Source organism: Zalophus californianus, chromosome 2, assembly GCF_009762305.2.
Source record: "Zalophus californianus isolate mZalCal1 chromosome 2, mZalCal1.pri.v2, whole genome shotgun sequence".
Taxonomy (NCBI): domain Eukaryota; kingdom Metazoa; phylum Chordata; class Mammalia; order Carnivora; family Otariidae; genus Zalophus; species Zalophus californianus.
This window is the reverse complement of record NC_045596.1, coordinates 100,772,332-100,791,183: the sequence shown is the minus strand read 5'-3', so window position 1 is coordinate 100,791,183 and position 18,852 is coordinate 100,772,332. Positions and strand designations below refer to the sequence as shown.

General features: G+C 37.5%; 2 protein-coding genes across 3 annotated transcripts; one reads left to right on the top strand and one right to left on the bottom strand.

Annotated features, from left to right (window-relative positions):
- The first annotated feature begins 11 nt into the window (after positions 1-11).
- Positions 12-10,297, top strand: CCNA2 (cyclin A2). Of its 2 annotated transcripts, XM_027597712.2 has the most exons (9): positions 12-475; positions 1,243-1,483; positions 2,753-2,865; positions 3,062-3,285; positions 4,146-4,353; positions 4,906-5,019; positions 5,469-5,602; positions 5,959-6,037; positions 10,175-10,297. In XM_027597712.2, exons 1-8 carry the CDS (start codon positions 263-265, stop codon positions 6,005-6,007), a joined length of 1,296 nt encoding a protein of 431 aa, XP_027453513.1. In that variant the 5' UTR covers positions 12-262; the 3' UTR covers positions 6,008-6,037; positions 10,175-10,297. The 2 variants fall into 2 exon arrangements, with proteins under 2 accessions (XP_027453513.1, XP_027453512.1); XM_027597711.2 differs by lacking the exon at positions 10,175-10,297 and having other exon boundaries at positions 13-475; positions 5,959-6,565.
- On the bottom strand, positions 6,712-18,677 carry EXOSC9 (exosome component 9). Its single transcript, XM_027597710.1, has 12 exons — positions 18,510-18,677; positions 18,068-18,162; positions 17,239-17,358; positions 17,007-17,109; positions 15,969-16,106; positions 14,112-14,194; positions 12,213-12,345; positions 11,035-11,123; positions 10,273-10,419; positions 9,524-9,708; positions 7,232-7,310; positions 6,712-6,856 (listed from the first exon to the last, which is right to left on the bottom strand). The coding sequence occupies exons 1-12, from the start codon at positions 18,573-18,575 to the stop codon at positions 6,772-6,774; spliced, it is 1,323 nt and encodes a 440-aa protein (XP_027453511.1). The 5' UTR covers positions 18,576-18,677; the 3' UTR covers positions 6,712-6,771.
- Between the last annotated feature and the right edge of the window lie 175 nt (positions 18,678-18,852).

Genomic DNA, 18,852 nt, shown 5'->3' with positions numbered 1-18,852 from the left:
CGCGGGATACTTGAACTGCACGAACAGCCGCCGCTCCGGCGGGCTGCTCGCTGCATCTCGGGGGCTTCTTTAGCCTTCCACGCCCGGCAGTTCCTACCTACGCCTTTCGCAACCTCTTCGGAACTGCGCGATCCCGAGCGAGCAGGCTGGCCCGGGCTGCGGCGGCTGGTTACGGCTGGAGCGTTTCTCGGCGGTGTCGGCGGGACGGAGTACACGCTGCTTGGCGCCGCAGGCTGAGCCCGCCGCGACCCCGGGAACAGTGATGTTGGGTAGCTCCGAGCCCGGGCCTGCGGCCCGCGAGGCGGGCTCGTCGCTGCTAACATTGCAGCATACGGCGCTCCAAGAGGACCAGGAGAACATCAACCCCGAGAAGGCGGCGCCCGCCCAGCAGCCCCGGACCCGGGCGGGGCTGGCGGTACTGAAGACCGGGAACCCGCGCGTTCCAGCGCCGCAGCAGAGGCCCAAGACACGACGGGTAAAGAGATGAGCGATATCTGTGGGAGGGAGGGCCGAGCGGGACTTTTGCACGAGGTTTAGCAGGCCGAGGAGCATGGAGAGAAAGCATCTTCCGAGCTTTTTTAAGGGAGGCCTGGGTCTGGAGTCCCCTTGATCCCTAGTTTTCTGGCATGTGGGATGCCACTTACAGCTTCTCTCCCATTGCTCTCTTCGCCAGCGCTGTGTTTTGCTGCTTGTCTGCTCTTTATTGGGGATATTTTTCTGTAGATAATGAGGTCAAACCAAGCCCTACGTGTGTCCGCGCTTTTCTCGCCGCTTTAAACCTTAGGCACTGCCCTAGGATCTGGACCCGCTTCCTGCTTTCCATATGGTTAAGATTACCTCTATTTTAGGAAAGGGTATATAAAATACTTTGCTTTTAGTAAATTCCGCCATTTTACCGGATTTGCTCTGTTGCTCCACCCTGGGGCGAAAGTGGTGAACCAGCACCTCTTTGCCTGCTCTCCTAAACTTGTCATCTTTCAGCCTGCCACTCCACTCATCTTGTAGCTTTGATTAGTTTTATATACTTTCACTTAGTGTGATTCTTTCTATAACTTATGTAGGAATGCCTGTAAGGAATTTGAACATCCCTTCAGCCACTCAAACTTTGTTGCCTGGATTTTGTCCCAGATAGTTTTATTTCCTGAGAGTATTTGGGAGTGAAAGCAGAAACTGAGACCCATAAGGGGAAGAAAGCAAAACTCCATTTAATAGGCTCAAAGCCAGATATTTATTTCTTTTTAGGTTGCACCTCTTAAGGATCTTCCTATAAATGATGAACATGTCACTATTCCTCCCTGGAAAACAAACAGTAAACAGCCTGCATTTACCATTCATGTGGATGAAGCAGAAGAGACTCAAAAGAGGCCGCCTGAATCTAAAAAAACAGAACATGAAAATGTCCTGGCTTTTAATTCAGCTATTACTTTACCTGGACCAAGAAAACCACTGGTACCTCTTGATTATCCAATGGATGGTAGTTTTGGTAAGTTTTGTATCAAAATTTGTAAGATTTGTATCAAATCAATGTAATCATAATTATTAAATAGGCTGAATTAATGATATTTTGCATTTTAAGACATCGTACCTGATCCTTCTTACATAATGAAATTGGTTTAATGTAACAAAGTTTATAAAGTGTGTGACTTATCTCAGATCTCACAGCTAATACATTGACCTAGTGACCTATAAATCCTAATTGGGTGCTCCTTCCTTCTTGTATACTGCCGATAACATCAGTTTAATTAGATCTCAAACACTTTGCTTGCTTGGGAGAATAGATTTCAATTGTACTGATAAAACTCACTCTGTACATACCACTTCATAGTATTTGAATAGGACACAGTTTTCAGTATTGTGATATCTAACATCTCTTACAGCTTTAAAATTTTCTGTAAATCTAGTCTGATACCAAAAAGGGACACTGTCCTGTGAATGAAGAGTTGAATCATGGCTGCAGTTAACCACATATAAAATAAAGTAGCTGCTATAAAGACAGCTCTGCCAACAGTTTGTGCAACTTCTTTACCATAGGTCTGGAGTCACTGACAACTCATAAAGTTCAATCTCATTTAGGTTTTAGTTCTATTATGAGAAGTGGTCTGGGAATAGCAGGAAAATCCTTTGGAAATAAAATAATTTCTGTATTTTTATTGAAAATTTGTAACAAGTTTTAACCTCAAGATGAACCTTGAAGTGAAAAGAGTAACGAATGATATTCTTTGCCTCAAAAGGTAATTTAAAATTACAAAACATGAAACACTTGTTGATTGTAGTGCCAAGTTGTTTGAACTCATAACAAACCTAATTTTCATTGACACATTAGCCCTCCTAGTTATTGCTACGTTGTACTTTGAATTTATCAGACTGTGGGGTCTGCAAAATCTCTTAGGGTAAATACTACATAATATCACAAAACTTGGATTTTAACTCTGTCTTGTCTTCACAGGATCACTGTGCCATCTGCTCTTCTCTCTCATAGAATATGAGTGATACTTTAATAACATAATACATCTTCAAATGCACTTTCCTTTTAGTGGCCTATCAGTATTTTCTCTTGTTGATTAAAAGCAAGTGGACAGAGGTACAAAAACCAGAGTAAAATATTCTATGTACTTTGTCATAAGAAGCCCTTTTTTAGTTGGATGAAAGAAATGCTTTTGTATGGGACGCCTTACAAGGGCTATCAGTTTTGGCTATTAAATTAATTAGAAAATTAAACGATGAACTTAATCATACTTTTATATTCTCCCAGAGTCACCACATACTATGGACATATCAATTGTATTAGAAGATGAAAAGCCACTGAGTGTCAATGAAGTCCCAGACTACCATGAGGACATTCACACATACCTTAGGGAAATGGAGGTAAGAGCTCTTGGAATCCTTTTCTTATACTGTTGTTTATTCCTTGTAGCAAAATGAAACAGGATGTTTTTAAGTTCTTTAACTGCTAGTGAATTATTCTAATGTTATACTTATGTTTCTGGTATGTAGTATCTTTGTTAATGGTAGAATAATCTAATTGCAATTTTAACATTATAGTAAGTAACTTTCTCAACAGGTTAAATGTAAGCCTAAAGTGGGTTACATGAAGAAACAGCCAGACATCACTAACAGTATGAGGGCTATCCTTGTGGACTGGTTAGTTGAAGTAGGAGAAGAATATAAACTACAGAATGAGACCCTGCACTTGGCTGTGAACTACATTGATAGGTTCCTTTCATCGATGTCTGTGTTGAGAGGAAAACTTCAGCTTGTGGGCACTGCTGCTATGCTATTGGCCTCGTAAGTCCAACTTGGTTTGTTGGATTAAAAGTGATTGATATGCTTCTATGTAGGGAAGAAGTTGTGATTTTTATTATTTTTTTGAAGATTTTATTTGAGAGAGCACATGAGAGGGGGGAGGGTCAGAGGGAGAAGCAGACTCCCTGCCGAGCAAGGAGCCCGATGCGGGACTCGATCCCGGGACTCCAGGATCATGACCTGAGCCGAAGGCAGTCGCTTAACCAGCTGAGCCACCCATGTGCCCAGAAGCTGTGATTTTTAACATTGTGACATATTAATATATACAGAAGGCAGAAAGTCAGTGACTACTTTAGGGGTATCAGTATGAAACAGTGTGTGAAACTAATTTAGGACATTAATTTTCCCAGATCTAGATTGCAGGGTATCTTCTTAAATGAAGATGGGAGACTGGCTACATTTTAATACACCAGGACTAGATTACCAAGTTTGAAAGTGTGGTTCCTTCCCTCAAAAAGTGCTTTCTGGCATAAAATCTTAACTTCTCCCATGGAAATTAACTAAATTAAAAAACTAAAAACGTTTATTTTTCTAAGAATTTCCTAAATTTTCAGTTACTTGGTGAACTCTGGCATTGTTCCCATCTTGGCAACTCTCATATGAACTCTTATATCCTTTAAATGCATTGGGACAAAATTCCAAGTTCTGGATGGATTTGGGTCTTTTAGTTAGCATTTATCTAGCTCTACTGGAAATGGTCAAGTATCAGGGGAAACAGGCAATTAGTAGAGTTTAGGTTTTGGACTCATTTCATGTATTCTGCTAAAGGGACTTCAGAATTAGATAAACAGTTTGCTTCTCTTTTTGGAAGGACTGATTACTTAAAACTTTTTTCATTCTAGAAAGTTTGAAGAAATATATCCCCCAGAAGTAGCAGAGTTTGTATACATTACAGATGATACCTATACCAAGAAACAGGTCCTGAGAATGGAGCACCTAGTCTTGAAAGTGCTTGCTTTTGACCTAGCTGCACCAACAATAAATCAGTTTCTTACCCAATACTTTCTGCACCAGCCGTCTGCCAACTGCAAAGTGGAAAGTTTAGCAATGGTAAGTTCTTTTCATTTCGTTGAATGAAGATTCTTAGGTCACAGAGTTTAATTTTATAGCTTTGGTCAAGGGATTTAGTATTTCGGGGACAAATTAGTATTACAGTATAAAGAGAGCCTGCCACTGGCAAAAGATAACATGAATTGGTAAAGTACTAAGAATAGTGGTATGAGGATGAAGTCCTAGGAAATGGTAGCCAGAAGTTATAAAAATTATAAAGAGGAAAAAGTACAGGATGAGGATAGATAAAGCTATGGGTTTTTTTCTTTGGTTGCCATAGAGCCAGTCTTTGAAAGATTTTATGAGAGAGCACAGAGGGAGAGTGAGCAGGAGCAGACTCCCCGCTGAGCAGGGAGCCAGACGTGGGGCTTGACCCCAGGACCCTGGGATCACGACCTGAGCTGAAGGCAGGCGCTTAACCAACTGAGCCACCCAGGTGTCCTGCCATAGAGCCACTCTTAAAGAGGAAAATATTAGGGCAAAAGGCAAAAATTTGAGGCTTGGATTCTAGAGCTCTTGTGATCATCAAGTATATTTGCTTTTTCATTCCAGTTTTTGGGAGAACTAAGTCTGATAGATGCTGACCCCTACCTAAAGTATCTGCCATCAGTTATTGCTGCAGCAGCTTTTCATTTAGCACTCTACACAGTCACAGGACAAAGCTGGGTATGTATCACCATGTCCTCACACATCTTGTCTTGCAACTTAAACATTTGTGCCAGGTAAGTTAGATAACTGTCCTATACAAGTGTTGCTGGTACAGAGGTACTTACCTAGAAAAACTGTTCAAAAAATATATGCTGCTTAAAGTGTCTTACCTGTTTAGTAACATATGTTTGCTTGTTAGGTAGAAAGCTTAGTTATTACTTGGGTTTGAAAGGTGTACTTAAAGAATTAGGGCCATAAGACCTGCTGCTGGAAGGGAAAGTAGTAAACATTGATCGAAGTCAACATAAAAGACGGAATAATGGCTTGAGAAATCTGGAAGATTTGTTACTTGGAGGTGTTAGTCTTGAAATTTAACAAAACTTAGTTTAATGCCAATACTAACTCATTGTGTTTAGTGTCTGTTGCTAAAAACAAAACTCAGTGGTTCTCTACTCCCTTCTCTGCAGCCTGAATCTTTAGTTCAAAAGACTGGATATACCTTGGAAAATCTTAAGCCTTGTCTCATGGACCTTCACCAGACCTACCTCAGAGCACCACAGCATGCACAACAGTCAATAAGAGAAAAGTATAAAAGTTCAAAGTAAGAATTAACATGAATAGATACTAAAGAAGCTTGCTTTTCCAGGCTACTGTATGATTGAGATCCTTGATATTTTAACTTTATCAAAGGTTTCCCAAAATATCAAAGGATTCACAAAACAGGCACAGCCTCCTCTTAGCAGGCCAGGTGTTTTGAGTAGGTTGTAGTTATGCTTTATGTCCTGCATTTGAGGGAGAAGAGGGAAGAGGAATGGGGCACGCATGCATGCATATTTTGTGGAGCAATGATTTACTAACTCAGAACAGAAATAGCATTTCTGAGTTCCTAGTTATATGTATCATTCCGTGATCTCCTTTACCCAATGAATATTTACTGAGTTTTTTTCCTACTTACAGGTATCATGGTGTTTCTCTCCTCAACCCACCAGACACACTAAATGTGTAACAGTGAAAGACTGCCTTTGTTTTCTAAGATGTAAATCACTCAAAGTATATGGTGTACAGTTTTTGTAAGGTTTTAATTTTACAATCATTTCTGAATAGAGTTATGGTCAAGCACAAATTATGGTATCTATTACTTTTTAAATGGTTTTAATTTGTATATCTTTTGTACATGTAACTATCTTAGATATTTGGCTAATTTTAAGTGGTTTTGTTAAAGTATTAATGATGCCAGCTATCAGCACAGTAAGAATAAGAACTAATAAATGGATTTGGAAAATTTGGTCTGTTAAGTCAAATCTGATTTGACTTTATGATATCACTCAGAATTAATTTGATTTACTACAGAAGGGAACTGGGAAGGCTTCTCCTGAAATTAAAAGTTTTAGGAAAACAGATAAAAGTTTGAACACTCATTTTTCCCAAGGAACTGGATCAGTTTGGTGACTTGAGCATAATCTAAGCATATCTGGAATAAATCTGTGCTTATTTATCAGTTCTGATGATCCTGATAATCTTTCAGCCCTTTGTACACACTAAGAAAATGCTTTTTCATTCCTCCTCAACTTCTCCCCTTTACTGAAGTGACAATTATTTAAAACCTGCTAAATTGTCCAGAAGGTTTATTTTAAAGCATAATGTAAAAAATTATATAAAGAATCGACTAGATTTTATAATGGATTTGTGAATAGAAAAATACTCAAGTTATTAGCACTGAATAAATATCCCTTTAATAGTTATATACACAAATATACAACTATGTGAACTTCAATTAGCAGCTCTCTTCTTTTTTCTCTTTTTCACTGGCTTTTTACTTGGTGCTTTTTCTTGTTTTGCACTGATGGTTTGTGTTCTGTGAATAAAATAAATTAACAGTTTACTTACAGTATTAGCACTAGAAAGCTGATACCATGGATGGTTTACCAGACTTAACACCATTCTGCTCGTTAAATTTTGGACTACCAAAATAGGAGACTTTTTTTTTTCCCCCAGGAGAATATGTAACATTTGCCAACTAAGAATAAAATGCAGTAACTTAAAAGGCATCCATACAGTTTTATAGAATTAGGTCCTGTTTTTAAATCTCAGTTTGAAGAAACCACAGAAAGAACAGCTGGATTTCAAATAAAAAAGGGGTGTCTTTGTTTATAGTAGAATAAGATGAGAATAAAACCAGAGAAGTCTTGAGTTATGTGTATACATTTGAAATAAACCAGAAATTTGTTACCTTATTTTCTTTGGGTTCTTGTCTGGTTCTAAAATGATCATTTCTTCTTCTTCACTGTCTGAGAGTACTATAGGGGCATCTTTAAGAAAATGTTAAGGAAATAATATAAGTATACTCTCTTGGAAAATTTCTGTGTGGGTTTATGTCAGCAGTTCTAATATTCTATTTCCATACAAATAGCCCCAGCTCCTCTTGAGTTAAGGCTTACAGAACTACTTGTTCTTTCCTTCCCTGAAGTGACTCCTTGGCAAAGTTCTGAAAAATAATACATACTTTCTTTACTTCCTAAAAATTCTGTACTATGACCATTTTGTACATGTTGTAATAGGGGGGAAAGTCTATATAACTTCTCCCTATTATAAACAACACAAAGGAAAATACCTAGAAACAATTTAGGTCAAAAGGTATATACATTCTAAAAAATATTTTGCCAAATCCACCCGAAATACTATTCCAATTTATATGAAAAACTCATTTTCCTATGTACCCTTTTTTTCTTCAAGATTTTATTTGAGGAGAGAAAGAGCACAAGCAGGGGGAGGAACAGAGGGAGAGGAACAAGCAGACTCCCCACAGAGCATGGAGCCCGAACTGGGGCTTGATCCCATGACCCTGAGATCATGATCTGAGCAAAAATAGTCAAGATGCTTAACCTGAACCACTCAGGCACCCTAAATTTTAATATTGTCTGATACAGTAGTTAGAAAACATCCCTTTTTGCTTTGAATTTATTTCCTTTATTACTTTGCCCATGAAATATGTTACTGGCCATCTGTATTTGAGAATTACTTTGTATCTTTTGCCAATTTTCCTCCTGAGCCTTAGTTAATGATGTATATAAATCAATCTTTGAGTTTTCAATTAGTTTCTCCTTGTGTTCATATGCTTTACAAAGGCTTTACCTGCCTTATCCTCCCAATTATCTTAGGTCCACTTTTATTATTCAGTTGAAAATATTACTCTTCAAAGCAGTAATTGGATGTTTAGCTATTCATCTTAGAAAAATATTTCACAAATATATAAAGAGGCCTATGCAAAGATGCTTTACTGTAGCACTATAACAGAAAATGGTAACATTTATCAATAAGGGAATGTTATTAAGCCAACCTAGTTATTGTCAAAGCTAGAATTCTGTGTAGCATTTAAAAATGTGGCTGATGACATGAAAAAATTCTAAAGATTCATTCACAGTCCCTTAAATATAAGTGCTTAAAGCAGCTTATATTGGTGTAAATATATGGTAAATAAATACATAGAGCAAGGTCTGGAAGAATACCACCAAATAGAAGTAACCACTAGGAAAGCTGAATAAGGTTCCCAATCGATGGGGTTTTTTCTTTTTTTTCCTTACAAAAAACCCTGGCAGGCTCTCAGTAATGTTTACAGATAATTTCATTCCTTGAAGGTAGGTAGGTATGTACATTACATACCTAAACAGTATCAACACTTTTTTTTTTTCAGCTAGATTTAGTAAATACACCCTTTAGTTCTCTGCCAGCCTACTTGCTGCATCCATCCTTTTGTGATTTGGGTTTGAAAAACCCAATTCATGATGATTATGGGCCAAGCAAGCTAATTTGGTTTTCTGAACAGTGAAAATATCCACAAGTTAAAAACAATTTTCTCCAGTTCTTCAGCTTTCAGAATGCAAAGAACATCTAGGACTACCATTATTCCAAGTGATTCTAGAGTTTTGTATGTTCTAATACTGCTCTATTAACAACCATATATAGCTATTTAATTTTATATTAGCTAAAATTAAAATTTAGAATTCAATTCTTCTCTCACAAACCACATTTCAAGTGCTCAGTACCTGCATGTGGCTAGTGGCTATTATATTTATTGAACAGTGTACATATAGAACATTTCTAACATAAACTTCCATTTGGACAGTTCTAATTTATGATATGATAGAGGCTTTTTATGTTTGAGTCTAGAAACTACAAAGAAAAAAGAGCATGGGGGAATGAACTTTTTAAGAAACTCATCCCTTTAAAACTGGCCCAGATATACAGAAAAAAAGAACAAAACATTTTTAACTAAAAATGCCATTACATACCAGAGTAGCACGACTCCACAAAGATAAGCACATTCTTTTAGAAAACAATTGGGACTTAATATTATAGTTAGCATCAACAGTTTAACTGAAATTTAAATTACAAAATACTTAGCCCCTCTAAAAAAGGAACTGCTAATATAAATAAGATCCCTAAAATAGGAAAGTATATGTAATATATTATGTATATATAATATATATAATGACATAGAAGCCATAAATGAAGTGTCACCTACCTTGGCTTCCAATATTGGAGACTTCTACTCCAGTGTCCATTTTTGTACTACCAAGAATGACTGCTCCATCGGTGCCATCCACATCCTCCTCTTCCTTCGCAGAGTCTTCAAGATCACCCCAGGAGTTTTCTAGTCCCTCTCCAATTTGGGCGGTTCCAGGAGTCCAAAGCACAGGATTAGAAACACTTCACAAGTTAAGAAAATTATGAGTAACAAAAATACTATGTGATGCAGTGTTGAGAAAGATGAGAGTAAAAGTTTTAAGACTGATGTGTGCATCAAGTTTGTGCAAAAAAATTTCACTAATAGCTACACTATGGGTGGCTGAACAATAAGAAAAAAAACGTAACTCAGGTAAGATTTTATGGAAACAGTGGTGAGAAATATCGAGACACACTGGCTCTCAACAGTTGCAGTGATAAATATGGCAAATGGGTGAATAATTTCCAAGAACAATATGTAACAGTATATATATAAAGTGCTTGACTGAGATTAAGGAACAATTTTCCAAAGGAAAATAAAAGGCTGTAAATTGGCTAACAAGATAGAAAGTTTTCGGTTTTTGTAGGATAGTTGAAGAGGTGGATGTTATATAAAGACTTAAGACTAATCACTGTCTTGTATCTTAAATGTTTTCTCTAACTGTTTCAGAAAACAAACGTCAGTATGTACACCCTTCCCATATACCTAATAATGCCAAAAGTGTTATGAATCATGTTGTTACTGAAAAAACCATCCAATAAAGATACACTTCTGAAGGAGGCTCAGCTTCAGCAATAATTTCTTCTGCTTTCTCTTCTACATCGGAGGTATCAATAGGGGCCTTTTCCATTTTAAATGCTGTGATCCTTTGACTTGCTATAGACTCTGCAAAGCCAAATTTTCCACCTTCTTTCCTGTGTGGGTTTTTTATTTGGGGGTGGGGAGAGGTGGAGGAGGGGGAATGATAGATGGAAGAGAAAACAGGAAGGGAAAAGTTAACCATTTTATCCTTTTGATGGGAGAGGAACACTGGAAAAAAGCTATCTAACTTAACCTCACCAATTTATTATGCTTATCAAGAGAAATACTAAAAAGTTACTATAATTAATTTATTGAACCACGTGCCAGGCAAGTGCTAAGTGCTTTAAGTATATTACTTTCTAATCCTCAAACCAGCCCTACCAAGTAGGTATTACCTCCCATATTACAGAAGACACTGAAGTGCTGGGTTATAGAAGCAGAGAACCAACCCCAGTTTGTGTTACTTATGTTAGTTTGAGCTACCAGATTCTTTTTTCTAAAGAAAATGTTAATTTTTTTTAAAGACAAATATTATGTGGCTTCTCAGTTCAGATTATATTTAAAGTGGAATACAATATAACACTTCTGTATATTCAACTTAGATTAACAGATAAGGAAAAATGGGAGTGTGAAAATTAATATGGTTACTCTTATGGAAGAAAATTCCTTAACAGAAAAATCTGTTAAAAATAAAAAGATCATTTAGTTCTAAAAAATATTAAGCTTACCTTACTTTCTGGTCATTCTCCAAAGCCTTCTGTATTAGCTCTGTAATTTCCAGTACTTTCACACCAGCTATTTTACTACATCTCAAAACCTATTTATAAAAGTGCATTCTATTATTTAAAGACAACAAACTACACAGCTTTCTCTAACAAAACCAGAAATATGAGAATGGTTTTTCTACCTTTAAAATATAAGCTTGACCTTTTAAAATATGAAAATACAATGTAAACACAAATGAATGCAAAATGTGAGACTGGTTTTAAAATATCTGAAGGATTATCACATTAAGAAAACAGACTCAAAAACTTCTTTGACAGTGTAAAAGATACCATTGAAAAGGCCACAGACATACATTATATACTCAGGGATGCACTACCTTTCTGTGTGAGTGATCCAAAGCATTAATTCAAGATATGGCTGCAGTATCCCCTGGGAAACTATAAAGCAAAGATTCCCAGGCCTCAGGGACCTAATGGATCAGAATCTCTGGAAATAGGGATCTGATAATGGTCATAATACTGGTAATAGAAACTAACACGGCACACTTAATATATGCTATACAGTGCAATATACCCATGTGTTTATCCTTACATTCCTTAGCAAGGTGTCGACACATAACTTTATTCCCTATTTTACAGATAAAGAAGCCAAGGCACAAAGATAGGAAATCATTTGCAAAAGGTCAGTTAATATAAGGCAGAACTGGAATTCCAACTAAAGCAGCCTCTGTGCCCCACCTGTGCTACATGCTATATGCCAATCTATTTTCTAGAAGCCTTCGTGTGAATCTGATATGTAGCTGGATTTGAGAACTACTGCTTACTGAACCCAGTTTCTGAGAGTACTTAATTTCTACCTTTTTGACACTTTTTTTTTTTTTTTTGAATAGGGAGATGAATCTCTTTTCTCACTGGGAAGAAAAAAGTGTTCCTCTATGTAGAAGGGTTAGACCCTGGAGGGCCACACAGAGAGCAGCAAGGAAGAAAGGATACCTTGCAGCCACCAGTCAACAGAATGTAATAATACTGAAACCAGATTCTAACATATCCTAGAATGAATCACTGAAAATATCCTTGATGGCTTTTAGTTAAAAAACAAGAAAAAGCAAAACAAAACAACAAGAAAAAGCTTCTAAAAAGAAAAGACCTATTCTTAATAGAACATTAATCAAAGCACTAACTTGATCTTTCAGTAGCATTATCCCACCACTGGACTGGATAGTACAAATCTCTCGATGCTTGTTCATGGCAATCACCAGCAGGCCATCCATTACACGTTCTTCTCGTTCATTGGGATCCACCAATAAATATGTACTGAAATGAATGTTAAATGGACCTGAGCAAATCTGAGGCTGAATGCTTGTCAATTTTAAGATACTGAATATTTTTAAAAGATAGCATTAATAAAGTCAACACAGTGAAGGTCCGAGCCTGTGGATGTGAGTCACTTTAATGGCAAAAGAGATGAGAATTTTATTTTTACGGACAAAATAAATGCTAAGGGGATATCACTAGCTATTACAGTAAACTCACTTAAGTTCATATTGGTTTTCTTTAAATAATATATAATCTAAACCTAATGCTATCACTTTGGTTAAATGACTTGTTGCTCATTAATAAAAACTTAGATAACATTAATTTGTTAATTTTAAATGTCCCCTAGTGTGTCCTAGATCCTGAAGTGCTTCTAGGTTCTGCTAATGGCTCATTAAAAGAATACTATTTCTGCACCGTCCAATAATAGCCTCTAGGCTACTGAGCCTCTAAAATGCAGCTAGTCCAGACTGAGGTGTACGTGAGTGAAAAATACTAGATTTCAAAGATTTAGTAGAAATAAAAAAATGTAAAATATCTCATAATTTTTATACTACATATTAAGATATTTTACATGTAAGATAAAATATATATCAAAATCAATTTTCCCAGTTTCTTTTTACTTTTAATGTGGCTGCTAGAAAATTTTAAATTACATATATGGCTCATGTTGTATTTCTACAGTGCTGGTCTACTTCCCACTCATGAAATTCTACACTACAATGACTACAAGTTGAAAGCTTCCCTAGTTTTTATTCATAAAATTGTTACAATATCTTATTTATTTATTTTTTTTTTAAAGATTTTTATTTATTTGACAGAGACACAGCGAGAGAGGGAACACAAGCAGGGGGAGTGGGAGAGGGAGAAGCAGGCTTACCCGCGGACCAGAGAGCCCGATGCAGGACTCGATCCAAGGACCCTGGGATCACGACCCGAGGCGAAGGCAGACGCTTAACGACTGAGCCACCCAGGCAACCCAACAATATCTTATTTATAACTCCCTTTGTTTCTGAAGAGATTTAAGGCTCAAGTTTTCATTGAAAGGCACCACTACATGGACCTAAGACTCCAGTTTTTCTGTTGTAGGAAGAATTAGTGAATTGTGAAGAAACTACTAGAGAGCTGAAGAAAACTAGATTTATCCCATTTGTGAACCATTCCCCCTTGTGACTTGCTCCTCTAATATGCTCCAAAGTCCTATCTTCCATTAATCCACAGTAATTCTCAGCCTACTTTCCTGAATTAGAGCCTAGCACACAACTCTATTAACACCTGTACATCTCTAGCACCATCATGCTGCAGGGAATTTATGTATTTCTTTTTAAAGATTTTATTTATTTTTTTGTCAGAGAGAGAGAGAGCACAAGCAGGGGGAGCGGCAGGCAGAGCAGGTAGAGGGAGAAGCAGGCTCTCCACCAAGCAAGGAGCCCGATGTGGGACTCAATCCCAGGACCCTGGGATCATGACCTGAGCCGAAGGCAGACGCTTAACCGACAGCCACCCAGGCGTCCCTTGCTGCGGAAAATTTATAAGTATCCTATGAAAAGTGTTGTGAAGTCTCTTCATTACAGAAGAATTTGTCACTTCCACTGAGAAAGCTCTTTGCCAACTAATGCTCTCACAAAGAAAGAAAGAAAAAACATGTATAAGGTGCTTTAATATTAGAAGAGGTGTTTGTTCATCTATCCACAGCACATTTGAACAGAACAAAAAAGTTCCTAGCTACATGTACAATTTCAGCCCATGACAAGAATGAGACTTACCCTTGCTGGAAGAAGGCAAAACTGACACAAATGGGCAGGTGGTGGATGCTTAACGGTACAGGATCTCGCTCTTCAGGTGTATACTGTTTGAAAATAAAAGCTTCAATAATTAGCCACTAAATTATAAACATAAAAAAACACCTTGCACATCAAGTATTAAAAAATATAATTCCTTTAATCATCCGTTGAGTACCTAAATTAACTCTTTAACAATTACCTATTTGACTTTGCCACTCATGTTCCTTAAAACTTTATGCATATGTCAAAAAGCTTTAATGGAGTATAAATACCACAAAATCCATTCATCCTAAATATGTATCTAGTCACTTTGGAGTAAATTTAGAGTTATGCAACTATTACCACAATCCAGTTTTTTGACCTTTCCAATACCCCCCCAAATCTCCGAGTCTATTTGCAGTCACTTCTCACTCCCACTCCCAGCCCCAAGCAATCCATGTAAGTGGAATCAAACAATTTTGTCTTTTGTGTCTGCTTCCTTTGAAGTTAGCATGTTTCATCCATCTTGCAGTATGTATCACTAGTTTGGTCCTTTTTACTGCTGAATAGTATTCCACTGTGTGGATACACCACATTTTGTTTTTTGACTTAACCAGTTGATGAACATTTGGATTGTATCCAGTTTGGGGCTATTATGAATAATGCTGCCATGGAACATTCACATGAAAGTCTTTGACTGAAAATGTACTATCATTTCTCCTGAGCAGATTCCTAGGCATGGAACTGCTGGGCTGTGTAAGTTGACACTTAACTTTTTAAGAAACTGCCAAACTTTTCCAATGTGGCTATTCCACCAGCAATAACTACAATATTTTTAAATTGATCTTCTTTTACTTCCTTATACCAATTCCCTTTTCTGAAGGAACATGTCTATTGTTAATAAACCTTTGTCTCTGGGGTGCCTGGGTGGCTCAGTCGTTAAGCGTCTGCCTTCGGCTCAGGTCATAATCCCAGGGTCCTGGGATCAAGCCCAGGATCAAGCCCTGCATCGGGCTCCCTGCTCCTCGGGAAGCCTGCTTTTCCCTCTGCCACTCTCCCTGCTTGTGTTCCCTCTCTCGCTGTGTCTCCCTCTGTCAAATAAATAAAATCTTTAAGAAAAACAAACAAAAAAAACCTTTGTCTCTACCTTTCAGTCTTTAGAGTCTAGTCTAATGCCTAAAAGCAGCACATGAATGACTTTTCAGAAATGTGGGCATCTGATGTTTCCTTTCACAACTTTAAGACTCAAACTAGCCATAGTGTACTTTCATTATTCCTGCATGAATTCATATAAATTGACACTGACATACTTAGCACAAAAACAAGGCAATGTAAACAGTACATGTCAAGAGTTTTTAAAATGTGGCCCATCCACTGGCAGAATGAGTATCACCTGGGAACTCTGTTACAAGTACAAATTTGTAGGTTCTACCCCTACCCGACTCTGAGGGTGGAGCCTAGCAATATGTTTGAATAAACCTTCCAGTTGTTTCTGAAGGACTTCTGCCAGAGAGCTAGCACAAGTATCTCAATGTGCTGAGAACCATGTATTTCTCACACATGTGGCTCCTAAACATAAGCCAACCGCTTCATCTAATGCTCAATCCCAAGAAAAAGTCATCTAGTTTTATCCTAGAAAACCAAGATAGGGTGTGCTTTTATTGTCAGACACTTTGATACAAAAGATTTAAGAGATTTCAAGGACAATTTTGACCTTATATCATTTTTGCCTTATGTACAAATTTCAGAACATACTTAATTACCATCTATGATAAGAATTCACTAATAACAAGTTGCCTGAACATCAAGGATATTCGTTCTTTCATAGGGAGAAGTGTGGGTTGAATCATGGGAGCTTACCAGTGTTACTTCATCTCCTTGGACAGAGACATCGGGTCTTCGGAAGTGACACAAGGCTACAATTGCAGCAATACTGGCAGCATCAATAATATTCCCATCATGATTCAATAAATGTAGGTCCACACGTATTTGCCAAACCTGAATGTGAATTTAAAACAAAAATAAATCCTACTTGATCACAACCAGTGGCTATTCATAAGGAAAGTAACACTGCGTGCAAATTTTTCTCTTGCAGTTAAAATATGCAGTTACTCCTTCTATTTTATCAATAAAAATGTATTAAGAGAAATGTTAAGCCAGGCCAACATCTGAAGTACCAATAGTTCACCTTTCTATGAGTCATCTGACAACAGTAAAATATACACTCTAAATAAATAGAACTATTGCACAATTAATAGTAAGATTTTCCCAATCCTAAATATATTTTTGTCTCCTAACTTAAAAACCTCAAACTCTTAGGTTTTACTGGACAGTATTTATAATAACCTTACAAGTAATCCAAATAGAAAGTATCATATTCAAGGATATAATGTGGAAAGTGACTTCTCTGGAGTCAAAAAGATAGTCAAAATACCCTAATCAAGAGTAAAGTTCTAAAACATCATCATGCAGCACAATTTATTGAGAGTAACATTTCCAATATCAGTCTACCACTGACTCCCTGTGTAAGTCAATAAACCTACACAAAAGGATTTAATCTGTTCTTCACTTCCTCATTCATAAAAAAAGGAACACATTACCTGCTTCTATCAACTCACATAAAGAACATAAGAAAATAAAACAGAATGTAAGAAAAACCACAAGTTCTCTGAATAAGACATTTTACACACATCCAAGTTGATACTTTCACCAATGTTTATTGTCTCTTCAGAGAGCGAGATGACAAAGTTCTATGGGTAGCACTCAGGAACATTTGAAGTGAAGTGAATCAGTATACAATTGAATTAATAGAAGCTCTGAGAATAAAAGTACAGATATAGGAATCCATGAATCAACAATACTCAACCTAAGATTGAGAATTTTGGGCATATTCCCCACCTTTTCACCAGCAACAACACAGAGAGATTCAGTGTCTATACACTTCGAATTTCTTAGACATCTTTCCAAGAGTCGATTCAACTTCACCAAGAGATCTGACTGCCTATGAAAATAGGAATGGGCTAATGTCATGAAATATAACACCAGGCATTAAAACAATAGCTCACTGCTGTTATGTTCTCCTCTGGCTAAAAAGCAGCTTAAAAAAAAAAAAAAAAAAAGATTTAAATACCTGCCAGGTTCAAAAGCTGGGGCAGCCATCTGAGAGAGTTCAAGGTTAAAAAAAAGAATACCTTCTGTTGCCCTATTGAGCTTTGGAGAAACAAGCTCACAGGAAACCTGTCCAAGAACTCTGCAAAATAAAGTACAAATCTGTTAACTAAATATATCTCCTTTCCAATTAAAAATAAATCTTTAAAACAGGTACCAGTTAAGTTTCGATCTTATTCCGAGTAACAACATACTCAGTATGATGTATCATTAGAGGCTGAAATTACATATAAAGTATAGAATATATACAGAAATAAAACACATATTGGCATACACAAAAGGATGACAAGAAAAAACATCTATTACAATATTGAATATTCCATAGATTTTTTTTTTAAATCAATGATCTTTCTCTTTTCTAAAACAAATATTTATTGACACAAGATGGCATGAAAACTTGAGATTTCTTAAGAGTTTTCATATGGCATGGCTGGCCAACATTATCTGAACAATATCCTCACAGCTTCCAAATGAATATTAAAAACCTAATTCTCCTGTCAGGAAAATGAGAAAAGTAGGCCTACTTAATGGGAAGTGCAGAAAACAAATTCAGGGCAATTACTGCTGGCTGTATATATGACTTAAAGAGATCAGAAAACTATGTGATACTAATGTGATGAAAAATATATTTATGGTTAAAAATAAAAAACTCTCACATTAAAAATATACTTATTTTGACAGCGAAACGAAGTCTGTCCACACTTCTTAGCTGCTTTGTAAACAACCGACTCAATAAGGTCCTTTTAAACTTTTCCCTGTTGAGCTTTTAGCTCATTTGAATCCTTTGTTACCTTGTTTTCCCAAGTTCCACAACACAGCACCCATAATCTGTTCCAAATGAGATCTTGATGTTCCTATAATCATAGGTTTGTCTGCCATCCAGCCGCTGTAAGCACAACATTCATTCGTTATTCCTTCAACAAATATTTATTGAGCAGCTACTCCATGCCAGGGCTAAACACTTGGAGATAGGTGGTTTCCTAACCACTCCCCATAGGAAAAGTGGAAACCAGGTGCCCGAGCACTACTAGTCGCTGGTCTGACTCCAGCTTTGAACGCAACTGGAGCCAAAAAAAAAAAAAAAGCTTGAGGGATTGGGGGAACGCACAGGCTGTTCCCTCCAGGGGCTCCCTGGGCCTGCGAAGGCCAGCTCTGTACGACCAAACCGCAAGGCTGCGAGCGGCGGTGCGACCAGAGCGCCCACGCACCGCGAAGTTCCCCGGGACCATTTACCTTCTTCTCTTCGATGGCGCGGAGTAGGAAACGGCGCTCGCAGTTTGAAAGTGGTGTCTCCTTCATGCTGTGAAACCACAGCACACACTAGCCCCGGAATCGGCTAGGAAAAGTGAACTTGATCCCCTCACGCGTTACCCGCTAGCTCTGACGCGCAGGAAATATACGTCATCAAAGCTCGGCGGCTTAGGAAAGCCAGGGCTGGGGGCGGTCGCTAGTGCGCAAGCTCAAACCAACGTTGGCACTAGCGGGGCTGGCTAGGAGAGAGGCTAGTGAGTTTAAGGAGGCGGGTTTCTGAACGTAAAGCTGTTTTTCATTTATCAGAAAGTGTAGGGAAGAAAAG